Source organism: Ochotona princeps, chromosome 27 (assembly GCF_030435755.1).
Source record: "Ochotona princeps isolate mOchPri1 chromosome 27, mOchPri1.hap1, whole genome shotgun sequence".
NCBI classification, from domain to species: domain Eukaryota; kingdom Metazoa; phylum Chordata; class Mammalia; order Lagomorpha; family Ochotonidae; genus Ochotona; species Ochotona princeps.
The window spans coordinates 22,665,066-22,677,492 of NC_080858.1; the positions used below are offsets into that span (position 1 = coordinate 22,665,066).

Consider the following 12,427-nt stretch of genomic DNA (forward strand, 5'->3'; position numbering starts at 1 on the left):
GGGGCAGACAAGGCTGAACAGATAAGTTAATAAGGACATAGTCTCCTAAATTATATTTCAATGTAGCCTTAGAATTTTATATATTAATTTCTTTTTTAAAAATATATTGTAATTTTAGCTACCAATACAAGCCCATACATTTAAAGGAAATCAAAATGTGTAGGTTAGCTACAATGTATTAACAAAGCACTTTTATGTAAATGAGTTTTTATCAATATGTATATTTTTAGGCTTTATTTTTATTGAAAAGTCAGATATACAGAGAGGAGGAAAGACAGAAAGAAAGATCTTCCACCCGGTGGTTCCCTCCTCAAGTGACCACAATGGCTGCAGCTCCCACTGTGGTGCAGGGTCCCAAAGCTTTTGGGCCTGCTTTCCCAGACCACAAATAGGGAGCTGGATGGGAAGTGGACTAACTGGGATTAGAACCGGCATACACATGAGATCCCAATGCGTTCAAGGCAAGGACTTTAGCTGCTATGCCATCGTGCCAGGCTCTCTACACTTATTCAGAGAGAAACATCCTCTGTCCCCTGGCTCATTCCCCAAGTGGCCACAATGGCTGGAGCTGAGCTGATCTAAAGCCAGGAGCCACTTCCAGGTCTCCCACGTGGGTGCAGGGTCCCCTAGGCTTTGGGCTGGAGCAGCCAGGACACAAGAACCAACGCCCACATGGGATGCCTGGATTGTTCAAAGTGAGGATTTAGCCACTGACCCATTGGCCCTGGGTCTTGGCATACATTTCTAGGACAACAGACTACTCTAGCTAACTTTTCCTATCCTAAAAAAAAAAAAAAAAGGTAACGAAGACCTATATTTCGCCAAACTTTTACTCACCGAGTTAAGAGGTGAAATTAGAATAGCCAGCTAAAGGTCAAATGAATATTTATTTGTTACTATAGCAGCCAAAATGGTCTATTATTCAGAGGTTAGGGTCTAGAGGAAAAAGCTATACCAACTAGAATTCTGTTCATACACACACCTTGTCCACAACAGCCATGATTACTCAATGGTCTTTGTTTAGACTGCAGTCATACCCCACTCCCAAACGCCCAGGAGATGCAGCAACACACAGCAGGTTATCGAGGCAGCAGCAATAGCAGCGATCCCAACAGGGAGAAGGAAGCAGAGTGGGCTGGCCACTCCCCGCCACGCAGGCTCAGGCTGAACAACACACACGTCTTCACAGGTCATCAGGCTGCATGTCTACAGGATAACTGAGCAGCAAATCGAGGGCCTGTGGGGTGCCGAGATGCTTGGGGGCTGGTGGGACCGTGTTCAGGCTTTCCCCAGCAGTTTCCAAGACACTGTCGAACTCGGTGGCTGGACAAGTCTGTGAGAACTGCACACAGGGCTGAAGCATCTCCTCGCCACAGTTGAGGAGGGGGCTGTTCCAGGTTTGGGGGTACCAGCTCTGACTGTCCCAGGAGGGGCTGCTCCAAGATGGATTGTTCCAAGCCGGGTTGTTCCAGGTCTGGTTGCCCCACATCGTCTGGTTGCTGCTCCACACGGGAAGGTTTTCGGGTGTGTTCACCAGGCACCCCTGCTGGTACGGAGAACAGAGGCCCGGGTATTCTGCAGTTGCGCAGCCCTTCTGAAAGATATACAAAGGCAGAGCAGTGAAAAGGGGGCTGGGAAAGCTGTAACGGACTGTGGTTGGAGTAGGGTGACTTGGGGTCATGCAAAGGAAAACAGCGAAAAGCTCCAAGTGTGTGGGGCTGGAGTGGTGGCGGAGTGGTTTAAGCTGCTAGCCGCAAGGCAGACATCTCACATCAGAACATGGGTTCCCGAACCCGGGTGCTTGGCTTGTGCACTGGGGCACTGGTAATGTGACTGAGTAAAGCAGTAGAAAATGTTTCAAGTACTTAAAACACTGACAAAAACAATGGGAGGCCTGGATGGAATTTCAGGCTCCTGAAATTGGCTGGGTGAGCCACTAGCCATGATGAAAATTTGGTGAAAGAAAAAAATGGGTATAAGATCTGATCTCTGCTACTTTGCCCGCAGTAAATAAATGAAACACACACACACCAAAACGGGGCCAGCATTGTGGTGCAATGAGTTAAGCTGCTGGCTGCTCTACCTTCAGTCCAACTCCCTATGGTGTGCCTAGAAAAGCTGCAGAAAATGGCCCAAAAAGTCTGGGCCCCTGCACCCAGGTGGAGGCGCCCAGAGGAGGCTCCTGGCTCCTGGCTCCAGCAGGGCCCAGCTCTGGCCTTTGTGGCCATTTGAGGAGTGAAGCCAGCGGACAAAAGATGTCTACTTTAACTTCTGTCACTTTGCCTTTCACATAAACAGAAATAAAGGATTTTAAAAAATAAACAATGACAAGAAAAACGAAGGCAATCCTGGAGTTTCCCATTACCTGAATCATATTGTTTGGCAAGTTCTTCCTCTGCCACTTCTTGCATTTCATTCTTTGGTTCTGGAACCAGGTTTTAACCTGTAGAGAAAAAGGGACACACGTTACAATGGCATTGCTGGCACGTCTCCAGGCAAAAAATATTGGGAACTTCTGTTTCTGACAGCTACTGCCACAGAAAGAAATCAAGTTGAATTTTTACGATGCCTTTCTCAGTGTTCAACCGCTAGTCCGAGGTCCAGGTGGCTCCCCTGTTGAGTGAATCTCACTGGCAGAGCGGCTGTTGGATGGTTAATGCAATGGGAACTGCTCCTCTGCATGGCACAGCACCTGGGTTTGACGGCTCAGGAACTGTAGTGCCCAATACCCATGTGGGACACCCAGATGGAATTTCAGGCTCCCCGCTTCAGCTAGCAGAGCACCAGGGAACTCTGGGCATTCTGGGGAGAGAATCAGAGGTGGAAAGATCTGTCTGAAGTAAATGAAGCGAATAATTTAAAATACGAATCAAGGGGGAAGAACTGAAAAGCAGTCCGTGGAGGATGCTCAAAGGCCTGGGCTCCTGCAGCAGCGTGGGAGAGAACTGGAAGAAGTTTCTGGCTTTGGACCAGCTCGGCTCTGACGCCTGGAGCCAACTGAGGAGTGAACCAGCGGCTGGAAGATCTTCCTCTCTGTCTCTCCTCCTCTCTGTATATATGACTTTGCAATTAAAATAAATAAATCTTAAAAAAAAAAAAACAACCTTTAAAACAAATAAATAAATCTTTTTTTTTTAATTATTTATTATTTAACTTCAGTAATTACATTGTATTATGTGACACAGTTACATAGATACTTGGGTTCTCCCCACCCCTCCCCAAACCCTCCCACCATGGTGGATTCCTCCACCTTATTGCATAACCACAGCTCAAGTTCAGTTGAGATTTCCCCATTGCAAGCGTATACCAAACATAGAGTCCAGCATCTTATTGTCCCGTCAAGTTCAACGCAAATAAATAAATCTTATAATATTTTTCAAAAATAAGTAAAACTATCTAGTTATAACTGCAAATCGACTAACCAGGAAGCTTGCAGCTGAACATCTGTAGGTTAGCGCAGGGCTTACCCACGTCATTGGGGGTGACCTGTCCAGTTTTATCACCCACCCCCAAGTGCACTTACATTATATCTGACAATGATGGTACTTCACCTTATGAAATATACCACCACAACAATTCAGAACATCTCAACTTATGTATTGCTTCATGTTAAATTAATATTTGTAGATGACCTGTAAATTTTTGAGTTAAGACAGGACCACAAGATTCACAACTATTTAAAAAATAATGGGGGGCAGCCTAGATTTCTTCTTCTTCTTTAAGATTTACTTATTTTTATTGCAAAGTCAGATATACAGAGAGGAAGATCCTCTGTGCGTTAATTCACTCCCCTAGTGACCGCAATGGCCAGTGCTGTGCCGATCCGAAGCCAGGAGCCAGGAACCTCCTCCAGGTCTCCCACCCAGGTGCAGGGTCTCAAGGCTTTGGGCCATCTTTGACTGCTTTCCCAGGCCACAGGCAGGGAGCTGGATGGGAAGTGGAGCAGCCAAGACTCAAACTGGCTCCCATATGGGATCCTGGCACATTCAAGGAGAGGACTTTCAGCCACTAGGCTACTGCACTGGGCCCGGACAGTGAAATCTCATCTACTGGTTCACTCCCCAAATGGCCACAACAGCCAGAGCTGGGCAGATCTGAAGCCAGGAGCCTCCTCTGGGTTTCTCAATGGGTACAAAGTTGGTGCTACTGTGTCTGGGAAAACAGTGAAGGATGACCCTAATGCTTGGGTCCCTGCACCCATGGCAGTCAGCAGTTTATGGCTCCTGACCAGCCCAGTTCTGGCTGTTGTAACCATATGGGGAGTGACCCGGTGGACATAAGATCTTTCTCTAGCTGACTTCCACCCTTATCCTATTACCCTGTTTTGAATAAACAAATCTTTTTTAAAATGAGGCTAAAGCTTGTACCTATGAAAACAAAGGTGTAGCTTCCACTGTGATGTGACCCTGGAGACAACCCTGGAGGCCGAGCAGTCCAGCCCTCCCTTGGACAACTCGGGAACATTCCAAGTTCAATGCAGCGCACAGGACACCCAGTGCCTGCAGATGTCCCTGGTTGGACCTTCCACGATGCAGCCTTGGCCTTACCTGCTTGTAGGTCAGGTTCAGGATACTGGAGAGCTCTTGCATCTGTTGTAGACTGAGGTATTTCTGTCTCTGGAATCTGTCGTGGAGGACACACAGCTGGTCCTGGGAGAACACAGTCCTAATTTTCTGCTTCTTCACCTTCTCCTCTGGCTTCCCGCCGTTCTCCACGGACACGAGAGGTTTTACCTCGGGGCTGGTGGAAGAATCGGGGCTGTCCTGAATGAGTAGGCCCGCGGAGGAGAGAAGCTGAGTGGCTGTTGGAAAACAATTATGATGGTCTAAAAAAAACTTTCTTCCAAATATTAAAATAATCGACTTCAAATGCATTGCTTCCCAGGCTGTGACCTAATTCACTACCACTGACATGATTCCACAGCACCAGAGCCTGAAGCTGCACAACGGCCACCTCGCCAGAACCCAAATACTCGGAGGAATTGTGACTCCCTGTTCTCTGCCCTGACCAGCCCTGTGAGCTTCATCGCCAAAATTACTCCTCCAGGGGCTGAAAGGAAGTAGCTGGCTACACCCCTCCAGCACTGGAGGCCGCACAGCAAGAATTAATACCCAAATATGCACTAGATTTGCTCATGCCCACAGACTCGCCTCAAGTGACCCTCCACACGCCTGAGGGGCAGCATTTGGAATGACCACTGCAAAAGCTTTCACACAAACTTTGGAAAAAATCTAGGTGAAGCGAAAGTGGCTGTTCAAACACGCCAAGTAAGAATTGCATATCCTACTGCCGCTCCACAACCTACTTTTTAATTGTATAGTTCTACCTTACAAAAATGTAGCTTTTAAACCTTTTTTTTGTGTGTGTCATAACTATTGGAAACGGTAAGTTGCTCATTTTAAAATGTTTACCTGGGCCCAGCGCAGTAGCCTAGGGGCTAAAGTCCTCACCTTGATCGCGCCAGGATCCCTTATGGGCACCGGTTCATGTCCCAGTGGCCCCACTTCCCATCCAGCTCCCTGCTTATGGCCTGGGAAAGCAGTCGAGGACGGGCCAAAGCTTTGGGACCCTGCACCCGCGTGGGAGACCCGGAAGAGGTTCCTGGTTCCTGGCCTTGGATCAGCACAGAATCAGCCGTTGCACTCCCTTGGGGAGTGAATCATCAGATGGAAGATCTTCCTCTCTGTATATCTGACTTTGTAATAAATAAATCTTAAAAAAAAAAAGAAACCCAGGCTGCCCAGTCTAGCACCCACTGGCCTCCAAAACAAGCAACAACTGCTACCGATGCACAAAGAACATTTACAGAAACAACGTATTCATTACATTGATTTGCTGTGCCATTTTCGGCGAACCTGCAAGGTGTCATGGTGGCCCTTTGGGCAAATCAATAGCAGTGATTGTTTTCACTAGGTTGAGATCTAAAGAAATCTACTCATATGTAATCGTCCAAAATTCTGGAATGCCCAGGTTCTTCAAAGACCCCACAAATCCCCAGCGCCACACTCCGCTCAATCCGCAACTTCTGAGAGCAGACATCATGAAAAGGCTGAGTGCCACCAAGTTGTGATGGGAAGCAGCGCGGCTAGGGGCTTCCTAGCTCACACCTACTCACGTGAAGGGGCTATCGCCACTCAAGATGACCTCTTACCTTCTTTCTCTCCCTCCCTTACGGAACTGGCTAACCCAGGATTGGGTATTTTCTTACCGGGGTCCGTGTGGGGCGTCCCAGCAGATGTCATTTGTAAGGGTGGATGGTTTTCTTCCGGCCCAGGGCTAGCAGGGGCAGGTGAAGAGCCTGTCGCATCAGGTCCCTCCAAGGCTGGTAGTCTTTGTGGACAAGCTGCAGCCACACTCATGGTTATTGAACAGGAGGGTCAAAAACTCAAACAGCTCTCTGTAAGGAAGACCAAGACTTTAGCAAGTGAATTAATCAGTTGAAAGATCTTGGAAAAATATAAAGTTTTCCAGAGGTAAAACTACCAGAAAATGCCAGGAAAAAGTGTGAAGACCTTACACAGCAACACAGGGAGACAGCTCCAAGGCGACCAAAGTGAGAACATTCAGTCTGCGCATTTATATGGTAGGCTCACCCTTGACCAACCCCTCCAGGCGGCCTCCCACCCCCACAACACACCCTAGTGAATTTTCAGTTAATCTCGTCTGCCAGCCTCCCCAAGATCATTGTGATGCAAAAGCAGTTGCTCAGACTAGCTGGCAGAAGAGACTACCTGAGCTGGGGTGTCTGCGAACACAAATAACCCCAGCCGCCAAATACCTGTAGGACTGCCACCTTGCCACCGAAGCCACACCATTAGCTTGGAGAAATTCCAACCAGCTCCTTTTTCCTCTCTCTTTTGCCCCAAGGTCATGAGGGCTAAGATTGATCAATCAAGCTACTCACTGTCAACTTCCACCTTGCAAGCTAAATGCTTTGTAGTTTCCAGAAAGACTGTGAATTAAAAAAAAAAAAAGAAAAAACAGGGAATAGGGTTATGGAAGATTTTAAAATAGTTTTTGGAAAAAAAAAAGCAAAACAAAAATAAAATCGCTTTTGCAGAAGTTACTGGATAGACTCTTGGTGGAACTGATTTAGAGCTAAAGTCTCAGTTTCCTAACCCACAAACGGGGGCAAAAGGAACTACACTGTTGGAAGATGTAAAACGATAAAATGCAAATATACAGAATCTACAAATGGGGACTGTTAGTAGAAATTGTACTTTCTGTAACCTAAACCAACTGGATTCTCATTTTTGTGTTGCTCCTCGGCCTTTTGGTTAAGGTCAACCGCCAATTCTCATTTTTATGTGGTCTGTGCGTCTGAGGCACGCTCCTCAGAGGAGTCGGTGTTTGGTCTCCTGTCTGTCCCTCATCCCCAGGCAGGCAACATTTTTTTCCCCTGCCCTCTGGTCGTTTGGTGAACATTTCCTCCTCGGGCCTGGCAGGGTTTGTCCTGTCCTTCAATGTCGCTGCATCCTCACTACACCCACTCGGAGTCCTGGGGAGTGACGAGCTTGCATTTCAGGGAGAGATGTCCGCAGAGCTGGGCTTCAGCACTGGTGTTCGTGGACAAGGACAGCGACCTACAACTCTCCATTTCCTTCCCCTAGTCTAACGTTCTAGAAACCGAACATTTCTTACTCTTTTCCCAGTGTTGCTCAAAACCACAGTGAGGGGAGGAGTTTAGGACCCTTAAAAGCCACAGAGGAGGGGAGGAGGAAGAGCAGGGAGACAGCAGACGTGAGCTCGCGTGGGACGCGATTCTTGAAAAGGGGTGGGGGCAGAAAAGTGACTTCAGACTCCCAGCCAGCGGTCTGGTAAGTCAGGGCTGTCAAAGGCACCAGGAACCCCAAGTTCCCTAAACAGCAGGAACCAGGAGTTTTGTCCTTTGCTCAAGGGAATCTTTGCATAAGCAAAGTCTGGAGTTGCTTCGCCATCCCTTCCCCCACCCCATCTGAGTCCTTTTGTGCTGAGGGTGAGGCCCGGGAGGAGGAAGGACCCGAGGGGAGGAGGCTGGCAGCCCGCCCACGGCCTTGCTACATTCTTTGCTTGGGGGAACCATTTGAATAAGGATGAGAAGGTGGCGCGAGTGGTTGGAGACTTTGGGTTTGTTGCAAAGGGGACTTTGTGGGGGTGGAGGAGGGAGCACGGAAACCAGCTCGCCATCTCCAGGTCCCAAAGAATGGGAAAGGTTTAAAAAAAAAAGCTGTGCACTGGGTGCCAAGTGTGAGCTGTCACATTGAAGGAAAAACACGGAAAAAACAGGCCAGGAAATAGGTAAGTTTGGGCAAAGGAAGCGCCAAGGTATGAGAAAAAAAAATTGCGGTTTAATCATGCCCCAAGGCCAGAAAACAGGGCACACTTCGTATCCCTCACATTGCAAGTCCCCTGAAGTTGCCTGCAGCTCAGTGCCTGGCGCTGGCACAGCTGAACCTGTGACAAGCATGGGTAAGGCACAACTCTGAGTCCTGGCGCTTCCAGGGCCTCCCCAGCCTGCCTTTGCCTGGGAACTGCACGGGCGGACGTGCTGGGGTCTCTGTATTGCAGTAGGTATCGCAGATTGGGAAACCGCCATGCATCACCTTCCAGCGTGACACAGTTTATTGCAAAGAGGAACTGTTTCCGTGAATATGACGGAGCTGCAGGGTGTTTTCAACCAGTCATGGCGACACACGTGAGCTCATGATTGTTGCCACAGGCAGCAGCCGAGCCTTGTGACAGGCAGTCAGCTCCAGCAGCTGGGATAGATTGCTGCCACTCTGTGTTCTCTTCACTGTGAATGGCGCCCTGTGTAGTATGTATTAGGTTTGGGTCAATACAGTTTCCAGGTGAAAGCAGGGTCAGTTTGGCAAGGACCAGAACTTGTTTTTTTGTTTTGTTTTTTAGATTTATTTATTTAGAAGATTTATTTGTATTGCAAAGTCAGATATACAGAGAGGGGGAAAGACAGAGATAAAGATCTTCCTTCACTCCCCAAATGCCTGCAAAGGCCGGTGCTGCACCGATCCAAAGCCAGGAGCCAGGAGCTTCTTCCATGTCTCCCACGTGGGTGCAGAGTCCCAAGGCTTTGGGCCGTCCTCGACTGCTTTCCCAGGTCACAAGCAGGGAGCTGGATGGCTGTGAGGCCGCCGGGGTTAGAACCAGTGCCAATATGGGATCTGGGCACGTTCAAGGTGAGGACCTTAGCTGCTAGGCTAACGCACCAGGCCCTCTTGCACTGCTTTCTAAACGCCTGCCCCTTGAGGAAGCTTTTGATTATCACCTGATCCAAAAATCAGGATACCAACAAAATGTGAGAAATGATTCTTCTTTTTAGGAACACACGCTTCATTCTTTTCTGAGTGCCCGTGTCAGCAGAGAGCTGACAGTTTGAGATGACCTGCGGCTCTTGGGAAAGAGGAAGTTCACACTTAGCGTATGGGTCCACCTACACTGCACTTGACCTTTAAATATTCCCAAGGCTATCCTTACGTTCACACATATTTTATCACTTGCATTTTTTGTATTAGTTCTGTTCTCCCTGCCTGAACCCTCACCTTCTTATAATCTAGCACCAATGTATTGGTCAGAATGACTTTTTAAAAGACAATTACATCACACAATTCTTTACTTAGTCTTCTTGTTTAGGGTCAAGGTCACTGGACAAGAGCAAGAGCCCTCTTTTGCCCTTGGCTGGCTTCTCTCCTGGGATGCTCCCCCACCTCCCTGTGAAACCTGCAACAGGCAGGAAGGCTCCCTGCTGGGGCCTGTCCTCCGCCTTTGTCTCTCCGCGGTCTGCGGGAGTCTCCCCTCCATCCTGCCTTGAATACGGCCTTGAATTCTGCCTGGTCTGGCTGTCTTCTCCCACTAGGATAAAAGCTCTGGGAAGGAGATTATTTGGATTTTCCTCTGTTTAGTGTCCCATCACCAGCCCTAAGAGAACGCCCGTGCTCTGACATCATCAGACTGACGTCACCAGTCCAGCAGCTAACAGCACAAACTGGTCCATTTCATCACAGTCACTGAGTGGGAACCTTTGGTGCTTGGGACCTCGAATATGTTTTCAAAGTTCTTCGGTGATTCTTTCTGTTTCACAGCTACTAAAACTCCCGGACACACGTCTCACCTGCCCTTTTCGCCTCCGTATTTATTTTGCCTTGCACGAAGGGGGCCCAGAAGCGGATTTTCCAATAAATCCGTTACAACTATGGACAACTTGCTGGTATTATTCCACGATCAGGTGGGTGGTCGACGGTCATCATCTAACACTATTCTAGAACAAAACCAGGCAAAACAGGATAGTCATTTCTTGATCAAGGAACACAGTAAAATGAGATCTGGAATTTTGTAAGCTAACAGAGGTTATACATCAATATTTTCTCAATTCACTTATTAAGATATATGTAATGCTTATGGAGATTCATATAAATATTAGCTTTTTCATGTAGTATGTGGGTTTTTTTTTTATTGGATATGTAGAGGAGAGGAAGTTCCTCCATCCATTAGTTCGCTCCTCAAAGGAGCGTAATGGTTGGAGTTGAGCCATTCCAAGCCTGAGGCCAGGAGCCAGGAGCGTCTTCCAGGTCTCCCACATGGGTGCAGGGTCCCATGGCTAGATTGCTGGTGCTTGGAGAAGGATAAGCCAGCTGAGCCAACACACTGTCCCCTCCCCAGATTCTCTGTCACTCCACTTTTCAATTATACAAAATAAATCTTTAAAAATGTGATTAATGTGGACCTGGCACAGTAGCCTAGTAGCTAAAGTCCTCGCCTTGCATGCGCTAGGATCCTATATGGTCACCGGTTCATGTCCCGGCAGCCCTAGTTTCAGGGCTTAACACAGATGGCTTTACCATTGCAACAGCATTAGCTGCTTCGCCTTTGACTCTCTGTGTGTGTGTGTGTGTGTGTGTGTGTGTGTGTGTTTGGATTCTTGGCTCAGACAACTCCTCAAGGACATCCTTGTATAACCTCTAGTGATGCTATTCAAAGTACAATCCCACTTCCCAGCAACATCAGCATCAGCTGGAAGCTTGTTAGAAATGCAAATTACTAGGCTGGGTCTATTCCAGACTTATTGATAGAGAATCTCTGGATTTTGTGTGAAGAATCTTATTTTTAGGGGCGGGGCGGGTGCTGTGGCTCACAGGTGGCACAGGCATCCTCTGTGGGCACTGGTTCGTGTCCCAGCAGCTCCACTTTCCATCCAGCCCCCTGCTTACGGCCTGGGAAAGCAGCAGATGGTCCAAAGCCATGGGACTCTGCACCTCTGCGGGAGACCCGGAAGAAACTGCTGGCTCTGGGTCGGTGTGGCATCGGTGAATGGAAGCTCTTTGTCTCAGTCGGTCCTTCTTTCCGTAAATCTGACATGCCTTTCCAATAAAAATCAACAGATCTTAAAAAAAAAAAAAAATCTGATTTTTAACACCCTGAAGTTGAAGAAGCTGTGTTCAACAAAACCACATAGCAGTAAAAACATTTTCAATACATACTTACTGTATTAATGAACCAGCTCCAATAGCTAAAATACGAACTTCTAGAACTAGAAGTGTATGAGGTCTCAGTTAAGTCTAAGAAGTCTCAATTGAACAAAAAGGAAAAAAGTTTAAAAACCAAAGTTTTGGACTTGTGGTTTGGTTTTCCATATGTCAAAGCTTTAAATATTAATGATTGCTTTATTCAGTGTACTCAATCACAGTGGAGAGAGTTCGGGAGAAAACCTTCAAACTCAGTGATAAAAACAAACCCGTCCTTACTGTAGCCGTGCACTTAACCAGTGGCTCACAGTTCCTTTTTTTCCACCCTACCCCCAGGGCATCTTTGACCCAATGTAAAAAGGGATTTCTTTTTTTCATCCCAGTTAATCCTAGCATCCCCCGGGGGGCAAGGAACACCTCGCGACAGCTTCTTCAGTTCAAAAGCTGCAGAACTGCCAAGCCTGGGAGGACGCTGCGGGTGGTACAGGACCTGGACTGCAATTGCCCTTCTGAGCAGTTGATGAGGCTGCTGCTACTCCAGTGTTTGGGAGAGGAAGGAGGGACGGAGAGCACCTTGGGCTAAATTCTCTTATCCTGACCTTTGCTGCTTAAGAACTGTGGACCCAGGGCCCGGCGGCGTGGCCTAGCGGCTAAAGTCCTTGCCTTGAAAGCCCCGGGATCCCATATGGGCGCCGGTTCTAATCCCGGCAGCTCCACTTCCCATCCAGCTCCCTGCTTGTGGCCTGGGAAAGCAGTTGAGGACTGCCCAGTGCATTGGGACCCTGCACCCGTGTGGGAGACCTGGAAGAGGTTCCAGGTTCCCGGCTTCGGATCGGTGCGCATCGGCCCGTTGCGGCTCACTTGGGAAGTGAATCATCGGTCGGAAGATCTTCCTCTCTGTCTCTCCTCCTCTGTGTATATCTGGCTATAATAAAAATGAATAAATCTTTAAAAAAAAAAAAAAAAAAGAA

At 47.9% G+C, this 12,427-nt stretch overlaps 1 protein-coding gene across 1 annotated transcript; it reads right to left on the minus strand.

Annotated features, from left to right (window-relative positions):
- Positions 1–1,183: 1,183 nt before the first annotated feature.
- NANOG (Nanog homeobox) lies at positions 1,184–6,359 on the minus strand. Its single transcript, XM_004596469.2, has 4 exons — positions 6,209–6,359; positions 4,548–4,801; positions 2,366–2,443; positions 1,184–1,594 (listed from the first exon to the last, which is right to left on the minus strand). Exons 1-4 carry the CDS (start codon positions 6,357–6,359, stop codon positions 1,184–1,186), a joined length of 894 nt encoding a protein of 297 aa, XP_004596526.2.
- Positions 6,360–12,427: the final 6,068 nt, after the last annotated feature.